Consider the following 19,310-nt stretch of genomic DNA (forward strand, 5'->3'; position numbering starts at 1 on the left):
TTAGGTTGCCTATGTTAACACATATGACATGACATTACAGTGACACATTGGGCTTAGTTAAGGAAGTATATTCAGTTCTATTGAAGGATTGTGGTTTGAAAGCTCTGAGAAAAATTAGGACAGTACCTGGAGGGCTGAAGCTTTATGGAGTCAAACTTTTTTTTTTTGTAAATTGTTCCTTTTTTCACGGTGACATCCAAAACAAAGTCACAGAGGACGCTCCCCTAGAAAAAAATCAGTGATGTGCATCTGTTAATATCATTGATAGTCATAAACACAGTCTCCACACTAAGTACAGAGAGCATTTTGAGGGCTAAACCCTGACGGTAGTGAGTCCAAAACTGTAACTGCTGGTACTACTGACCTCTACTGGTTATTTAGCCAAACTACATCTGGAATCTTGAAAATGTCAACAGTGACGTCACGATTTCATACTTACAGCACCAAGTAGAGCAAGTCCTGATCCAATGTTAATTATGGTGGGGATGATACTGAACTTCCCTGCCTATGGAAACAAGTACACCAGTGTAATCAATTTGCATCGGTGTTCCCTGATTTACAAATGAAAAACAACTGTTTTGTATCTGTCTTTCCCGCCTGACGACACCACTGTCACGACGCTGATCTCGGATTGTCTCCCTGATATATCATGGATGTGAATCTGGCCATCCACTATAACCTTAAATCAAAATTGACTCCTTATCTCTTGTTCCCTCCAAAACAGCAAGAAATCTCTGTGTCATTATTGATGACCAACTGACTTTCACCTACCACATTGCCTCTGCCTCCCGGTCGTTTTGCAAATCAGGCCGTACCTAACCCAATATGCTCCCCAACTGCTGGTGCAAACCTTGTTGAGTTCCCGCCCTTGACTACTGCAACGCCCTCCTAACAGGCCTGCTGGCATGTTTGGTGAAACCACTACAGATGATCCAGAATTTTTTTTTCTATTTCTTAAGTAAAAAAGTATTTATTCTTACATTAGGTTTCTATTGCTCGTAGCTTGTCTGTTCTCTACCTTGGACGTAGCTTTGGACTAAAGCTTCTGCTAAATGACTGAATGTAAATGTAAATTTGTGTCATACCTTTCCATGAACCATGACGTGGAAACGAATTCCATACACCTTAAATAAAGTCCTGTAGTCATGTCCAGTAGCATTCTTGTAATAGCGGGCATATCTGGAGATGTAATCAGCGCTTATGTTAATATCTACAATGTGCATGATACAAGGTGATGAATGGAGACAAACACTGCTAACAGTCTGAATGCCCTGAGTCAGGTCGGAGGCTCTACCTGAAATTGAAGGTAGTGATAGAGTTGACGTTGGTGTTCAAGTCCAGACGGATGAAGCTGTATTTGGGATGGCACTGGGACGAGCCAATGTCTAGATTGCAGTTCCAGTTGATCAGGATCCCAATCGCCGCACCCTGAGAGGACACACAACTTTGGTTAGCGGCCCAGAGAAGAGCTGCTCAGTTGTTGTGTTTTGGTATTACACACAAGTGTGCAGCTCGTGGGTGTGGTGGAATTTTCTACAGTGGAAAATTGTATTTAATTTCAGTGGCATGTTGTTGTTAATCAGCTATATGAGTATGTAGCTATATTATGTGTCCTATGTTTTGTGAGTTTGAGCTGTACTATGTTCTATGTATTTGAGTGTTAGAACATATCCCATCACATCGAAATCTCTGCCCATATTAATGACCACAATCATAATATGAATATAGATTCTAGATAAGGTCAGGTAGATCTTCCTCACAGAATTATTATCATATTTAGAATCAGACGTTTCTGATGTTGGACCAGCACTGAAATACTGTGGCAGCATATGTTTCCTTTTGCTTATTCTTACTTTCCGATTAAAAAGGGCCATCTCAACTATAGCGCACAGTAATGTGACACTAAATCTCACATGGATCTCACTAAATCTTTCATGGACGACCTATTATATGAGCTTGGTAACACTGTGTTGATTTGTGTTACCTCTCAAACCTAGTAAAAATGTATTTACAAGATTAAAAGGAAATTAAAAAACTAAGTCAAGTCATCAAGTTATCAGGTCATAGACAATGTCAGTGTACTTTACCTTCCACTTGTATTCAGGAGTTATTACTGCATTAGTTATTACTAGTTAAACTGATTTAAAAAAAAATTATACTCACTGCTTGAGCCATGTCCTGAAACCTGTGTCCAGTTTTCCTAATAATATCCCCCAGCCGGAAGATGGGACAGTAAGGATGAACCAACTCATCGTAGTTGCAAGTCGGTAAATAACTCTTGTCCTGTGTCTCACGGACGTTTGATCTGTAATCAATGAAGGACTTTATTTAGCCCCATATCTTATTGTGTGCTCATTCGAGAGAATAGCTTTGAGCCACTGCATCGTGCCACCAACAAGATCACATGTTCATGTTGATCATTTTTTCCCCAGAACTGACTAGACCCTTGACTTACTTTGAGAAGTTGAATCTTGGAAATCTGACGAAGTTCTTGATATAGATGGTAAAGTTTTCAAGTTTCCCTAGCACACTGACATAAAGAGAATGATGATTGTCCACAAACAGTTTTCCTTTCATGTATGTTTCTGATACAAACCATGGCATTCACTTATTCATGGACATGAGCAAACAGTCTGCTTTACAACAGTAATCATTTCATGTAAACAGGATTGTTTGATGGTCACTCTTGGTGAATTGGTCTACACATATTTCTAAGTAAAAAGTTCAGTGATGTACTGTATATTTCTACATGTATAAGTCCTCAGTGAAAGTAAGTGTTGCTGTAGTAAAAAGTGTCTCACTGGGATTTCTGATTCTCTTCACCTGGACACCAGCCATGTATTTCACATGTCCCTTTGACATTTCTTGCCTTTGTCAAGCACCGACCAGTCTTTATTCCTAAAGTATAGATATGTGTTAATTAAAATATAACACATTCACCTAAGCAGATAATGATTCTGTAGAAAATAGTATGCTATTTCATGTTTGCTGTTATTACATAAACAATAAGCGGCTGGACATTGAGCAAAAACACAACGAATGACTTTATACCCCACCAGATCCAGCCAAATACATTTTCCTTGAAGGTAAAGCACTCCTTTCATGTTCATGTAAAAGCATCTTTCTTTCCTGTTAGCAACCTATGGTGACTTGGCTTGTTTATTACGACTGAATAGCCTTATTACACTCTCATAATATGGTACATCCTTAGTCATACCATGACCAGCTCTAACTGCCTCTCCACGTGGGCAGTCAGCATCGTCCCTACAGCGGCCATCCGGAACCGTATCACTCTGAAAGGATAACAAACGTGAAGCTATTTTAACCTGTGGGGCAGTATTCTAAAGAAGAAAGCAGATAGAGTTGAATCAGCCAGGGCTTTACTGGTAAGCCATATGAGGTGTAAAGGTTGGTGTGGGAGTGTTGTTGAAGAGCTTAAACTGGCTCAGACACTAAGCAAAGGAGACACACAGGTAGATCTGCATTTAAATCTTAAACCACTATGCCTCAGCTCAGTTTGACAGTTCTCAATGTAAAATGTGTGGAACCCTACCTGTCTGCTTTATAAGAGAGACACTTACTTCTGCACAGTTGTCTAATGTCTGATTGGGTATCTCTGTGACATTGGTTGCGATGAAAAAAGTTGCTGCACCCTGCAAAGACAAAAATGGAGAAAATATCTGTCTTCAACAGGGCAATATATTTGAATTTATATATGTTAGGCCTGTAATACTATTAAGAGATAATACAGAATAAAAAGGTAGAGCAGGCAAGTGTAATAACATGTCACAAGAGAACTACATCATTGCCATATGCCTGGACTCACATGATGTGGAATTACATAGTCCTCCGGTCCCCACAAACTGAGTCCTGTGTCGATGGAATTGACTGGTACAACTCCCTTCACTTTGGTGATCACAGAGCTCTGCATGGACTCCTCTACTTTTTGATAGCCCTTCTTCATGACAAAAACCCACCTAGGCAAAAGATAAAAGACGACAAATTTATAAATCAACAACGAGAAAGATTACTTCATACCACCGCCAAGAAATATCACTTCATATTACATAGAACGTCAGTTAGCTATCCGTTATCAGTTAGTCCGTTCATCAGTTGGAACAAACCCAAACCCATTGATGAGACAACCATTACGTTCTCTCTCCGATACAAATCAGTGCAACTCACGCAAAAAGTAGTGTTACATTAATAGATCTATTGTGTTACTATTTGACCAAAGGAAAAAAAAACAGATGTTAAACGCGTCGACTATCACCCTGCAGGTAAGTTTACCGCGTGTATGTGCTTACCCGATTATGTATCCGATGATACACAGCTGAATAACTCTGTATAATATGCCAACTTTGTTTCTTTGCAGAATGACATATTTTTCAGTTTTATAATCAAACCCAGTGAAAAAGAATTTCGTACACCTTGACTCAGGCATGCTCGGCGATGGGATTGCATTGACATTCGTTGTATATTCGATTTTGAACTTTCGATTTGATGTCGACAAGCATCTTTTATTCAGTCAGTCCGTAGTTTACGTAGTTTGCGGTTGTGGTGTCATCAGAGCGTCAGCAAACTCAACATGCAGCTGAAATGGAAATGGAGAAGACAGAAATAAACTAACGTTATATTTTTCGCTTTATCGGTAAGGCTATGTAATCGTTTAACTCAACTATCTGATTAACAGCTACGTGCAGCAGGTCTATGTCCTTTACTGAAGACTTGGTAGTGTGAGCATGAAATGGAGATAGCTCTTGTAGGCAAGAATGTAAGTGATGAATATTGACACCATGGTCCTCCTTACCTTCCTTGTGATGCGCCTGCTATTTGTCTCATGCACGGAAGACAAATGTTTTTATTCATGGCTAAACTTCAACCATAACCACTTGGTTGTGTTGCAGTGCTTTCTGTATTTGTGGATAAAAAAAAAAACCCAATTTAGTGTTTTAATTGCTGCATATTTGTGGATCATAATAGGCTACGTGCATTTACAAATTATTTTGAGAATAAACGCACCCATATAATCCTATGGTTTGGGTGGTTGCCAGAAGCCGCATGGTTCCCCTCCTCAAACTTTGCTTTGTACTCAAATAAAAAAAATAATACTAAGGCAAGTGGAACTCCATTCTCCTTCTTTTTTTTTTTTTTTTTTACAAAGTGGGGACACATTTTTCAAAGGTTTTTCTGTATTCTTTAGCCATGTGTATAGTTCAGACAACCTTCAGACACACTGCTTGGGGAGCAGTCATGGCAGACTGCCATGGAAGGAGGGTATGGAAGGAGCCCACGGAAAGGAAGAGGGTAAAGTACTCTGACCTGGTTGCGGAGTGCAGGGAGAACGGTTGGAGTACGCAACCCTTCCCAGTGGATGTTGGCATGTGGGAGTTTGTGGGAAGCTCAATGACTCGCCTATTGAAAGCCACCAGAGCGCTGTCTGAGGAAGCAGAGAAGGAAAGTTTTTGGCTTTGGTTGAGGAGGCGATAGAAGTCATGGGAAGCCAGCAACTCCTGAGGAAGGCTAGCTGCGGGGGGTGACCGGGAGACGTCCCTGTCTGCAGCTGATGACTCCACAGCTAGCCTAATGGGCACCGGCCGAGGTGCGGCAGGCCTAGAGCCTAGCAGGTGTTACCACCTACCTGTTCACACAAATTACTTACCAACAGAAAGCAATATATTCCACAACAGTAAACATAATCTGATCATAATTTGCATATGGTAATAATATCTTATCTTCCTAGAGAGGTTGCTGGCTCACATGTGTGGAATTTTTGAAGGATCACCCCCCATTGTTATAGTAATTCTGTATACATGTATGTTTTCATGAAACTTGGTGGAGGAGTGAAAATGGGCCAAGAAAGAACTCATTACATGCTTGAGCGGATCGGGTTCAAGGGGCCGATCCAGGATTTAATTTTCCACTTTCTGTAACATTGTGAGATGGGGCCTTTGGCCTTGGTGGAGTTCTGTGCTCTCCTAATCCCCTTCAAGTATTGATTATTCAGTGCTATTGAATATGAAACTCTGAGAGATTTGGTGAGAGGCGTGTGACTTTTAGTGTCACTTACGTGAGACATTTTGCAAATCTGAATCTCACGGATGAAACGTGAGACTTGACAGATATGCCAAAGGTTTGTGGTTGTCATGCTCACAACAACATCCTTTCACACATAGTTGAGATGGCCCTTTGGACACAATTGTGAAAGTAGACAATGTATGTGAAAGCAGACAATGTATGTGAATCTCTCTCCTGTGAGGGGAGAAGAGGTTTCAGAAGTGTAAGGCGCTTGGGTTTTAGATTTGTCTTTCATGTGGGTTGTTAAAAGCTTTGTGGAAGTCTAGTTGTTAAGATCACTGCTCATTATTGTGTTTAATTTAGACCACACCTTTATGGCTCTCTTTGAAGCATGGCCCTTTTTGTGCAAATAAGCACATGCACTGCCGTTTCCGCCGTCCTCAAACTAGGACAACTAGGCTGTTAAAGCAAAGCGCTGAATGGTGAAAACTCTGATACTGAACAATAAATTGTGTCCACATTTTCTCACTTGGTAGAGTTTTGAATTTTAGTCTTTTGTTTCAACCCTGTTGATAACCCGGATGACATTGTTGTTGATGCAAATGGGTTTTTATGTAACATTGTTATGTTACCTCATAGTATTCATAGTTTATTGTTTATCGCAAAGTGTAGCTGTTATTGCAGGGCTTTCTCTAAAACACACATGGATAAAGAAATACATGCCCTTAACTTGAACTTTATAATGTTCACCACAACTTCCTTTCACACATCACTGCACGCGTCAAGTGAGAGTTGAGCTGTACATCTGGCAGAGTAGGTGCAACGTATGACCAACTGTGAAAGTTGTAGGTTTCTCTTTCATTTAACAAAGGGCTATTTAAAGCTGTGTGTAAGTGTGTAATTGTTACAGAATCACTGCTTATATTGCTTGTGCATCAACTTCACAGCAACAGCCTCACAGTTTTGCAATTTCTTTTTAATTGTGTAAATATATTTTTACTAAGTTTTAAAGGTAACTCTAATGAGCACTCAAATCAACACAGTGTTACCAAGCTAAAGGTTCATTTAAAGTTTGTGATTAAACTAATTATATATTTCACAAATGTTTTCTACGGCCTGCATTCTATCAACGAATGTTACGAGATGAGGTTACTAAAATATTCTGCATGTCTACTCAGTTTTACAGTGCTTCCCAAGTAAAGGTTTGAAAAGAACTTCAAGCTTCAGACTTTCTGTTATATTAGGGAACCTGTTATCTATCTGCAGAGCAAATGTCAGGCTCATACAAAAACATTAACATGAATTACTTGATGCTAATACCTAGCGCGTACCTGGCTGAGGTTTGTAAAAGACCATAAGGATTGAACCAAAGCGGACTGGAGGGTCTTCTAGTTCGTCTTCTCTGATGAGTGCAATTTTCAGCTTTGCCCAACACATGGTCGTCTGATGGTTAGACTGAGACCTGGAGAGGCCTACAAGCCACAGAGTCTTGCACCTACTGTGAAATTGGACTCATTAGAGAAGACGAACTTAGGGACCTCCAGTCAGCTTTGGTTCAATCCTTATGGTCTTTTACAAACCTCAGCCAGGCAAAGTACAACGTTGTCCCGGAAGAAAAACTTGCTTCCTTTTGCTCTGACAATGTTCCCCAACTCTGAGAAGTGTTTTTTTCCAGCAGGGTAATGCTCCATGCCACACAGCCAGGCCAGTAAAGGTGTGGATGGAGTACCACCAGATCAGGACCCTGTCATTGCCAGCCCAATTTCGAGACCTGAATCCCATTAAAAAAACTCTGAAATGTGATCAAGAGGAAGATGGATGGTCACAAGCCATGAAAAGAAGCCGAGCTGCTTGAATTCTTGCGCCAGGAGTAGCATAAAGTCACCCGACGGCAATGTGAAAGACTGGTGGAGAGCATGCCAAGACACATGAAAGTTGTGATTTTAAATCAAGGTTATTCCACCAAATATTGATTTCTGAACTCTTCTTAAGTTAAAGCATTAGTATTGTGTAGTTTAAAAATGAATATGAGCTTGTTTTCTTTGCATTATTCGAGATCTGAAGACACTGCATCTTTTTTGCTATTTTGACCAATTGTCATTTTTCTGCAAATAAATGATCTAAATGACAATATTTTTATTTGAAATTTGGTAGGAATGTTGCCAGTAGGTTATAGAATAAAACAAAAATGTACATTTTACTTTAACACATACCAATAAATAGTAAAACCAGAGAAACTGATAATTTTGAAGTGGTCTCTTAATTTTTTCCGCGGCTGTATATATACAGCCGCGGAAAAAATTAAGAGACCACTTCAAAATTATCAGTTTCTCTGGTTTTACTATTTAACGTTGTACTTTGCCTTGTACTTTGCCTGGCTGAGGTTTGTAAAAGACCATAAGGATTGAACCAAAGCGGACTGGAAGGTCTCCTAGTTCGTCTTCTCTGATGAGTCCAATTTTCAGCTTTGCCCAACACATGGTCGTCTGATGGTTAGAGGGAGACCTGGAGAGGCCTACAAGCCACAGAGTCTTGCACCTACTGTGAAATTGGACTCATCAGAGAAGACGAACTAGGAGACCCTCCAGTAGGCTTTGGTTCAATCCTTATGGTCTTTTACAAACCTCAGCCAGGCAAAGTACAACGTTGTCCCAGAAGAAAAACTTGCTTCCTTTTGCTCTGACAATGTTCCCCAACTCTGAGAAGTGTTTTTTTCCAGCAGGGCAATGCTCCATGCCACACAGCCAGGCCAGTAAAGGTGTGGATGGAGTATCACCAGATCAGGACCCTGTCATGGCCAGCCCAATTTCGAGACCTGAATCCCATAAAAAAAACTCTGAAATGTGATCAAGAGGAAGATGGATGGTCACAAGCCATGAAAAGAAGCCGAGCTGCTTGAATTCTTGCGCCAGGAGTAGCATAAAGTCACCCAACGGCAATGTGAAAGACTGGTGGAGAGCATGCCAAGACACATGAAAGTTGTGATTTTAAATCAAGGTTATTCCACCAAATATTGATTTCTGAACTCTTCCTAAGTTAAAGCATTAGTATTGTGTAGTTTAAAAATGAATATGAGCTTGTTTTTTTTGCATTATTCGAGATCTGAAGACACTGCATCTTTTTTGCTATTTTGACCAATTGTCATTTTTCTGCAAATAAATGATCTAAATGACAATATTTTTATTTGAAATTTGGTAGGAATGTTGCCAGTAGGTTATAGAATAAAACTAAAATGTACATTTTACTTTAACACATACCAATAAATAGTAAAACCAGAGAAACTGATAATTTTGAAGTGGTCTCTTAATTTTTTCCGCGGCTGTATACTACCAACAATGTGTTGGATTTTACCGTCAAAATTACTTACTTCGGCTATTTTATTGGAAAAGTAGACAGGTCAAAGAAAAAGCTATCAGAACTTGGATATCACTCTGTGTTTGTTAGTTTGTCAGCAGGATTATGCTAAAACTATCTGACTGATTTTCATGAAACTTGATGGAGGAGTGGAGCATGGGCCCAGGGAAAACCAATTGAATTCTTGAGCGGATTGGGATTAAGTTTGTACTTTCACAGAATAAATTCAAAAGTTCAGAACATCCAGGAAAAAAGAAGGTCTGCCAGGGGAAAAAATCCATGGATTTTTAACACAAAACAATTCAAGCAAACAGCTCAAGCAGTTTAAGGCTAACATGCACAAAATAAAAAAAATCACAGGCAGGAGCAATAAGTAACTCCAGCTTGCTAAATGACTAGTCCACAACATACTCAGTGATGAGATTTCCAGAAGGATTATTAAGGTAATTAGTAATGTGACTGTCTGATTTTACTTGTCACACTAAATCACTTGTCACACTAAATCACACACTACTGATTTTACTTGTTACACTTAATCACTTGTCACACTAAATCACACAATACTGATTTAAATTGTCACATTAAATCCTTTGTCACTAAATCACACAATACTGATTTTACTAGTTACACTAAATCTTCCCCAGCCCTTCTCTAATTGTTGATTGTCTTCAAATAAAGATTATTGAGTTTTCATTCACATGTTTTCGACCACAGTATCACATTGCAGCTGCAATACAAAGTCCTTGAGAAGCATGAAGCGGCCATGTTGCATTGACGCCTGTTATTCAGGCTGAAGCCTCCGCGTCTTTTGAGGAGTCTGCCTGTCGCTTCAGTTTACGTGATTCTTCCTCTTGAACTCCATCTTGTGTACTAGTATCATTCATAAAATGCATAAGAAGAACAGGATATTTTCTTCAAGTACAGGTCAATACCAGTAATGTGATTATATTAGGGAAAGGTTATTTGTGCTGCTCAGCATTTGACTATTTGTATTCCTTGTTAGAAAATGAAAAGAAAAGGCAATTACATGTTCCTGCCTGATTTAAACCTCTTAACCCTGGAATGTTCACAGCATTATGTTGCCTATGTTAACACACATTCACACATGACAGTGACACATTGGGCTTAGCAAAGGAAGTATACTCTGTTATATTGTATGATTTGAAAATAAGGACAGTACCTGGGGGGATCAGCTAATTTTCCAATTTTCATGATTTTCTGAATGGAAATCCAAAGTTCACAGAGGAAACCCGCCTAGAGAATATAAGTGATGTGCATCTGTTAATATCATTGTTAGGCATAATCACAGTTTCCACACTAATATAAGTACAGAGTGCATTTTGAGGGCTATACCATGAGGCAGTACAATAACGGAAACACGTGAGCCCCCCCGCAGAATAACCCTGAGAGACCCCCCCCCCCCCCCCCCCCTAATATAGGCAAGATATCAAAACTCAAGCTCCCTATTTGCAGCGGGCGCGCCCGTCTGTGACCTTCTTACCTATGTCGTCACGTCACTAACCTAGCTAACAAAGAAAGCACAATTAAATATATTTTTCTTTATTTCTATATCAACGCTAGTGTGCATCCAATGTAATTAAAAAAATAAGGGGCGGGGGCTGTGGGGTAATCTCTACGGGTCTGCTGTGAGGGTAGTGAGTCCAAAACTCTAACTACTGGTACTGCTGACCTCTACTGGTTATTCAGTCACATTACATCTGGCATCCTGAAACAGTGACATCATGATTTCATACTTACTGCACCCAGTAGACCAATTCCTGATCCAAAGTTAACAAAGGTGGGGATGATACTGAACTTTCCTGCCTATGGAAACAAGAACACCAGTGTAATCAATTTGCACCAGTGTTCCCTGCTTTACAACAGAAAAAAAGTATTTATGTCTTACCTTTCCATGAACCATGACATGGAAACGAATCCCATACACCTTAAATAAAGTCCTGTAGTCATATCCAGTAGCATTCTTGTAATAGCGGGCATATCTGGAGATCAGCACTTATGTTAAAATGTACAATGTTCATGACTGAAGGTGATGTCAGTTCTGCTGAATGGAGGCAAACTGCTAACAGTCTGAATGCCCTGAGCCTGTCCTGAGTCAGGCAGGAGGCCTACCTCAAATTGAAGGTAGTGGTAGAGTTGACGGTGGTGTTCAAGTCCAGACGGATGAAGCTGTACTTGGGATCGCACTGGAATGTCAAAGTGTCCAGATCGCAGTTCCAGTTGATCAGGATCCCAATCGCTGCACCCTGAGAGGACACACAACTGTCTTGGTTAGCATCCAAGAAAAGAGCTGCTCTGTTGTTGTGTTTTGATATTACACACAAGTATGCATCTGGAATGTGTGGTGGAATTTTTCATGGTGGAAAATTATATTTATTTCAGTGGCATGTTATTGTAATCAGCTGTATGAGTATGTATCTACAGCCGCGGAAAAAATTAAGAGACCACTTCAAAATTATCAGTTTCTCTGGTTTTACTATTTATTGGTATGTGTTGAAGTAAAATGTACATTTTTGTTTTATTCTATAACCTACTGGCAACATTCCTACCAAATTTCAAATAAAAATATTGTCATTTAGATCATTTATTTGCATAAAAATGACAATTGGTCAAAATAGCAAAAAAGATGCAGTGTCTTCAGATCTCGAATAATGCAAAGAAAACAAGCTCATATTCATTTTTAAACTACACAATACTAATGCTTACACTTAGGAAGAGTTCAGAAATCAATATTTGGTGAAATAACCTTGATTTAAAATCACAACTTTCATGTGTCTTGGCATGCTCTCCACCAGTCTTTCACATTGCCGTTGGGTGACTTTATGCTACTCCTGGCGCAAGAGTTCAAGCAGCTCGGCTTCTTTTCATGGCTTGTGACCATCCATCTTCCTCTTGATCACATTTCAGAGGTTTTTTATGGGATTCAGGTCTCGAAATTGGGCTGGCCATGACAGGGTCCTGATCTGGTGGTACTCCATCCACACCTTTACTGGCCTGGCTGTGTGGCATGGAGCATTGCCCTGCTGGAAAAAACATTTCTCAGAGTTGGGGAACATTGTCAGAGCTAAAGGAAGCAAGTTTTTCTTCCGGGACAACGTTGTACTTTGCCTGGCTGTTTGTAAAAGACCATAAGGATTGAAAAAAGCGGACTGGAGGGTCTTCTAGTTCGTCTTCTCTGATGAGTCCAATTTTCAGCTTTGCCCAACACATGGTCGTCTGATGGTTAGACGGAGACCTGGAGAGGCCTACAAGCCAGAGAGTCTTGCACCTTCTGTGAAATCGGACTCATCAGAGAAGACGAACTTAGAAGAACCTCCAGTCCGCTTTTTCAAACCTTATGGTCTTTTACAAACCTCAGCCAGGCAAAGTACAACGTTGTCCAGGAAGAAAAACTTGCTTCCTTTTGCTCTGACAATGTTCCCCAACTCTGAGAAGTGTTTTTTCCAGCAGGGCAATGCTCCATGCCACACAGCCAGGCCAGTAAAGGTGTGGATGGAGTACCACCAGATCAGGACCCTGTCATGGCCAGCCCAATTTCGAGACCTGAATCCCATAAAAAACCTCTGAAATGTGATCAAGAGGAAGATGGATGGTCACAAGCCATGAAAAGAAGCCGAGCTGCTTGAACTCTTGCGCCAGGAGTAGCATAAAGTCACCCAACGGCAATGTGAAAGACTGGTGGAGAGCATGCCAAGACACATGAAAGTTGTGATTTTAAATCAAGGTTATTCCACCAAATATTGATTTCTGAACTCTTCCTAAGTGTAAGCATTAGTATTGTGTAGTTTAAAAATGAATATGAGCTTGTTTTCTTTGCATTATTCGAGATCTGAAGACACTGCATCATTTTTGCTATTTTGACCAATTGTCATTTTTCTGCAAATAAATGATCTAAATGACAATATTTTTATTTGAAATTTGGTAGGAATGTTGCCAGTAGGTTATAGAATAAAACTAAAATGTACATTTTACTTTAACACATACCAATAAATAGTAAAACCAGAGAAACTGATAATTTTGAAGTGGTCTCTTAATTTTTTCCGCGGCTGTATATTATGTGGCCTATGTTGTGTGAGTATGTATTATGTGGCCTATGTTGTGTGAGTATGTATCTATATTATGTGGCCTATGTTGTGTGAGTATGTATCTATATTATGTGGCCTATGTTGTGTGAGTATGTATATAATGTGGCCTTTGTTGTGTGAGTATGTTGCTGTACTATGTAGTATGTATTTGAGTGTTAGAGCACATCCATATTGGAATATGATTATGAGTGATTCTGTAACAATAACACAAATACACACAGCTTTTAACAGTCCTGTGTTACGTGCAGGGGTGTAACTATAAGGGGTGCAGCAGGTGCGGTTGCACCTGGGCCCGTGGGTCTTGGGAGCACGTAGCCGGGTCCCATTAACATATTTATGTCAATCTAAATAGTCATGTTATATTGCCAAAAATTCCGATGTGTACCCATATTCAGTGAAATAATTATACTGCCAAAAATAGATACAGGTAGGTTTGTGACCTACCATGAAAGTTTCAAGTGTTAAAGGCTGATTATGTAAGTGGGGGGAGGGGGCGTGGCAGCGGTGGTTAGTGACCTACCTTGACAATTTCCCTTCAGTGTTATAGGCTGAATATGTGCGCGGGGGGAGGGGGTGTGGCGGATACAACCTACTATAAGTCTACTTTACCTCCCACCTGTATTCAGTAGTTTATCACTGCATATTACACTTGTCAAACTGATACGAAACGTATACTCACTGCTTGAGCCATGTCCTGAAACCTGTGTCCAGTTTTCCGAATAATATCCCCCAGACGGAAGATGGGACAGTAAGGATGAACCAACTCATCGTAGGTGCACTTTGGTAAATAATTCTTGTCTTGTGTCTGAAGGATGTTTGATCTGGAATCGAGAGGGGAGTTTTGAGCCACGGCATCATGCCACCAACAAGATCACATGACTCCATTCTTTCCCAGAACTGACCAGACCCTTGACTTACTTTGAGAAGCTGAATTTTGGAAATCTGATGAAGTTCTTGATGAAGATGGTAAAGTTTTCAGCTTTTTCTAGCACACTGACATAAAAAGAATGATGATAGTAGCACAAACAGTTTTACTATCACGCATGTTTCTGATACAAACCATGGAATTCACCTATTAATGGACATGAATAAACAGTCTGCTTTACAACAATAATAATTTCATATAAACTGCATTGTTTGATGGAAGCTCCTGGTCTATTGGTCAAAGACCATTTCTTAATTTACCAAGAAAAAGTTTAGTGATGTATATTCTCACATGTATAAGTCCTCAGTGAAAGTAAGTGTGGTTGTACTTAAAAGTGTCTCACTGGGATTTCTGTCTCTCTCCACCTGGACACCAGCCATGTATTTCACATGTCCCTTTGACATTTCTGTCCTTTTTCAAGCACCGACCAGTCTTTATTCCTAAAGATATCACATGTAAATAAAAGAACTTTCACCAAATCAGACAATGATTCTGTTGATAATAGTATGCTATTTCGTGTTTGCTGTTATCACATAAACAATAAGCAACTGGACATTGAGTAAAAGCACATCAAATTACACTATACCCCATCACATCCAGCCAAATAAACCTTCCTTAAAGGTACATCACTAATTTATCTAATCTAATTACACTCTCATAATATGGTACTTCCTTAGTCATACCATGACCAGCTCTAACTGCCTCTCCTGGTGGGCAGTCAGCATGTTCACTACAGCGGCCATCTGGAACCGTATCACCCTGAAAGGATAACAAACATGAAGCTATTTTAACCTTGGGGGTAAGTATTCTTAAGAAAAAAGCAGATAGATTTCAGTCAGTCAGGGCTTTACTCGCTAGCCATATGAGGTGTAAAGGATGGTGTGGTACTGCTGTTGAAGAGCTTAAAGTGGCTCAGACGCTGAATCACAGGGAAAGGTGGCCATCACGGTACATAGTTATTAGGGCTGGGCAAGTTAACTCGTTTTATAGCGTTAACTCATCAATTATTTAACGCCAACTATTATTTTATCGCGCATTAGCGCAGGCTTTATTATTTATTGTACTATTGTAAAAGTCTGTTGCTCACAGGCTTTTGTTTTTTTTAAAGTCTGTTGCTGACTGCTGCGGAACCGAAGAGAAAATAATTGGCGAATAAAAAAGCATGGAGAAGGGTACGGAGCTTTTACATGGCCATTTTCATTTTAAAGTTCTTCCAGACGGCAGAGTCGACAGAACCAAAGTTATTTGTAACCACTGCCAAGTTGAATTTTCTTAACTTCCAGTCTAAAATATCACCTAAATGCAAAACACACAGTTGATACCAGTAAATAATTCAACGAAACAGACAGTGGAGTGCAGCAGAGTAACTGCAGTAAACCTTTTGGTGCTACTACACTCGAACATTAATGCCCTGGCAATGGCAATTTTTTTTGATAACATTATTTAAGTTGAGATTTACACAAAGTATTTATTTTATTTAACTGCTACTATATAAAAATGCTGATGTTAAGTGATTTCAAAACAGATTTTATGGCACTTTAGTTCATACGGCAGTACATTTTAAATAACAGTGTCAAGTTCTAGGAATTGACAAACTGCACTGAAAGTTTTTTCTGGTTTCTCACTCTAACAGGGACATTTGGTACTGAACATAGACTGGTTATGCATTGTTGCCAAGCCCTAATAATTATATTTGTTTAGTAACTACCTCAGTGGACATTCAATATGTTTTCATTTATCAGAAAAAATCTCTTGTTATGTATGTGTTAAAGGTGCAGTGTGTAGGATTTAGGGGGTCTATTAGCAGAAAATAAACGTATGATTGTCTTTTTAAATGTGTAAAATCACCGGAAATTATTTTGTTAGCTAAGAACAAGCCATTCATATCTACATAGGGACAGATCATATTCCATTAAAGCCACCATGTTGTGCCACCATGTTTCTACAGTAGCCCAGACAAAACTGGCTTAAGAGAGGGATTTTCACTTTTTTACAAGTGGTTGAAGAAGAAGATGAAGAAGAGGATGAAGAAGATGAAGAAGAAGAAGAAGAAGAAGAAGAAGAAGAAGAAGAAGAAGAAGAAGAAGAAAAAGAAGAAGAAGAAAAAGAGATTTCAGTGGTTGCTGGTACTGATTAACCATTTTGTTTTATGAGAAATTTCAGAACACAAAGTTTGACAAAAGAAGGATCATTTAGTGCAGGGGTTTTCAACTGGTTTTGTCCCAGGGACAACCATTCTGACTAGAAAGTAATCCGCGGCCCACAGATGTAGAGGGAGGGGAGACGTGTCAGTGTGATATCTGGGTATGGTAAAGTCCACACAGCCTGTCTATTCGTGGCGAAATGGTAGACAGCGACAGTATAATATCATTCTCTGAATCAAGCCTTGCCCTGTACTTATTCTTCAAGTACGTCAGTGTAGAAAAAAACACTCTCACACAGGTAGATAGTTGGAAAGGGCAAAAGACACCTCATTACTTTTGCAGCAAGTTCTGGAATTTCTGTCTGGCAACTTATCCAGAACTTAAGATATATGAAAATCACGCAACATCTGTTGCATGAACTCTTGGTGCGTTTCCATATACCGCAATAGGGCTGAAACACACCAAACGCGTTTCTAAAAACGTGACGGTAGCAAAACCATTGTTTCCCATGGTGCGGCGCGCCTCTCAATCATTTTTAGGTGCGCTTAAATGTTGAAATATTCTCAACTTTTCAGCGCAAGGCACGAAGGCGCACCGCTCATCAATGTTACACTCGGCCAGGCAGGTTGCGCAAGCAGCTCTGCTTCATAGGTGCAGGGCAAAACAGCCTGGTGCGCCTGCGGCTGTTTTGGCTGTTGCACTTTGCCAAGAAGTTTTTGAAGTGTCTACGTTTTTAGAAACGCGTTTGGTTTGTTTCAGCCCATAGTTTCAAAGGCTTCATGGTTTAATTTGACAGTAATGTTGAACACACAAAACCCAGTGGTACCTCCTGTCCTGCTGTCTGCCGTCACTGTTAATCTGATTTGATTGTATTCCTCATTGTATTTTCTTTTTCTTTTTCGACTCTGTTTCCCTGTATCCTGTGACGGTGTATTGTTGGAAGCCTGTCCTTGTCCCTATATCGTGGCGTTAGGGACGCCATGGATTAACATTAGCCAAGCACAGGCTACCATAGACTGGATAGGTGCAGTGAATCTACATTCTGTCTGCGTGAATCTCCTTCAGACATATTTTAATTTTTTTAGATATTTTTCACGATATTCATAAGTCATATGGAAATGTGTTGAAATATCAAATAGAATTCATAAAAATAAATCAATGGTAAACTGATCAACATAGGCTCATGTTGCGGACCCCCTGCAATGCCGTCGCGGACCCCCGTTTGAAAACCCCTGATTTAGTGCAAAATGCCAAAAGTTTCACAAATATTTAGAATTCAATACTAATGTAATTCAGAATTCAGAGAGATATACAGGGGATGTTGAAATGTGTTGCACCCTACCTGTCTGCTTGTAAACACTGTAAGAGAGGCACTTACTTCTGCACATTTGTCTAATGTCTGATTGGGTATTTCTGTGACATTGGTTGCGATGAAAAAAATAGCTTCACCCTGCAAGACCAAAATGGAGAAAAATATCTGTCTACAACAGGGCAATATATTTTTATGTATATATACAGTATGTTAAGCCTGTGATGCCATTCAGAGATAAAAACAAATACATGACAAGTTAGAGAAGGCAAGTATAATAACATTTCACTAGAACTACATCATTGTCATGCGTCTGGACTTACATGAGGTGGAATTACATAGTCCTCCGGTCCCCACAAACTGAGTCCTGTGTCGCTGGAATTGATTGGTACAACTCCCTTCACTTTGGTGATGACAGAGCTCTGTATGGACTCCTCTTCTTCTTGGTAGCCCTTCATGACAAAAACCCCCCTAAGCAAAAGATAAAAGACGACAAATGTATAAGTCAACAACGAGAAATAGCATTTCATACTACCAAGAAAGATCACTTCATATTACCAAAACAGTCAGTTATCCGTTATCAGTTAGTCCGTTCATCAGTTGGAACAAACCCCACATTGATGAGTGAGAACAACCATTACCTTCTCTCTCCGCTACAAATCAGTACAACTCATCCAAGAAATACTCTTAAATCAATAGATATAGGCTATAGTGTTATTATTTGACCAAACAACACAAAAAAAGATGTTAAACGTCGTGTATCAACGCTGCAGGTAATTCTACCGCGGGTATGTGCTTACCAGATTAGGTATCCGATGATACACAACTGAGTAACTCTGTAAAATATGCCAACTTTATAACAGTTTACAGTGTCATAATTTTCTGTTTTGTAATAAATCGCAGAGAGAAAGTTATCCTTAAACGTTGACATCTTCACGCTAGGACTGCTTCCAGGCACTGTCACTGAAGGTCTGCACCGCTATTAAGATAGTGTGACATTTGACATTCACTGAATATTAGATTTTAAACTTTCGATTTGATCTCGACAAGACTCATTTATTCAGGCAGGCCGTAGTGTACGTAGCTTGCGGTTGTGGTGTCATCAAAGCGTCAACCTGATAGTCCTCCTAGCAGAACTCAACAAACGGAATATTTTTCGTTTTATTTGTAAAGTCAAGCAGATAATAGTGCCACTCTTATTTAACCGTCTTATTTAACAGTTTAACTCAACTATGAGAATGACATGGAGATACTGGATACTCTTAGGCATGAATGTAAAGCGTTACGAATATTGGCATCCTGGTTCTTCTAACCTTCCTTGTGATCATCCTGCTATATGTCTCATGCACTGAAGACAAAATATTTCCATTCATGGCTACACTTCAACCATAACCATATTAATGCAACACCACTCGCTGTGCAGTCTTTCCCTGTCTGTATTTGTAGATAGAAATAGT

At 39.7% G+C, this 19,310-nt stretch overlaps 1 protein-coding gene across 1 annotated transcript; it reads right to left on the bottom strand.

Annotated features, from left to right (window-relative positions):
* Positions 1-18,784, bottom strand: LOC308370018 (uncharacterized protein; the record flags this gene model as incomplete). Its single annotated transcript, XM_080844577.1, has 21 exons — positions 1-9; positions 440-505; positions 1,086-1,179; positions 1,295-1,428; positions 2,164-2,305; positions 2,456-2,530; positions 2,802-2,898; positions 3,218-3,293; positions 3,582-3,653; positions 3,827-3,977; positions 4,308-4,492; positions 11,131-11,196; positions 11,279-11,372; positions 11,503-11,636; positions 14,155-14,296; positions 14,394-14,468; positions 14,744-14,840; positions 15,084-15,159; positions 17,923-17,994; positions 18,177-18,324; positions 18,654-18,784. 21 exons carry the CDS (start codon positions 18,782-18,784, stop codon positions 1-3), a joined length of 2,136 nt encoding a protein of 711 aa, XP_080700703.1.
* Positions 18,785-19,310: the final 526 nt, after the last annotated feature.

The sequence above is a fragment of the Sprattus sprattus genome (assembly GCF_963457725.1).
Source record: "Sprattus sprattus genome assembly, chromosome: 9".
Lineage (NCBI taxonomy): Eukaryota > Metazoa > Chordata > Actinopteri > Clupeiformes > Clupeidae > Sprattus > Sprattus sprattus.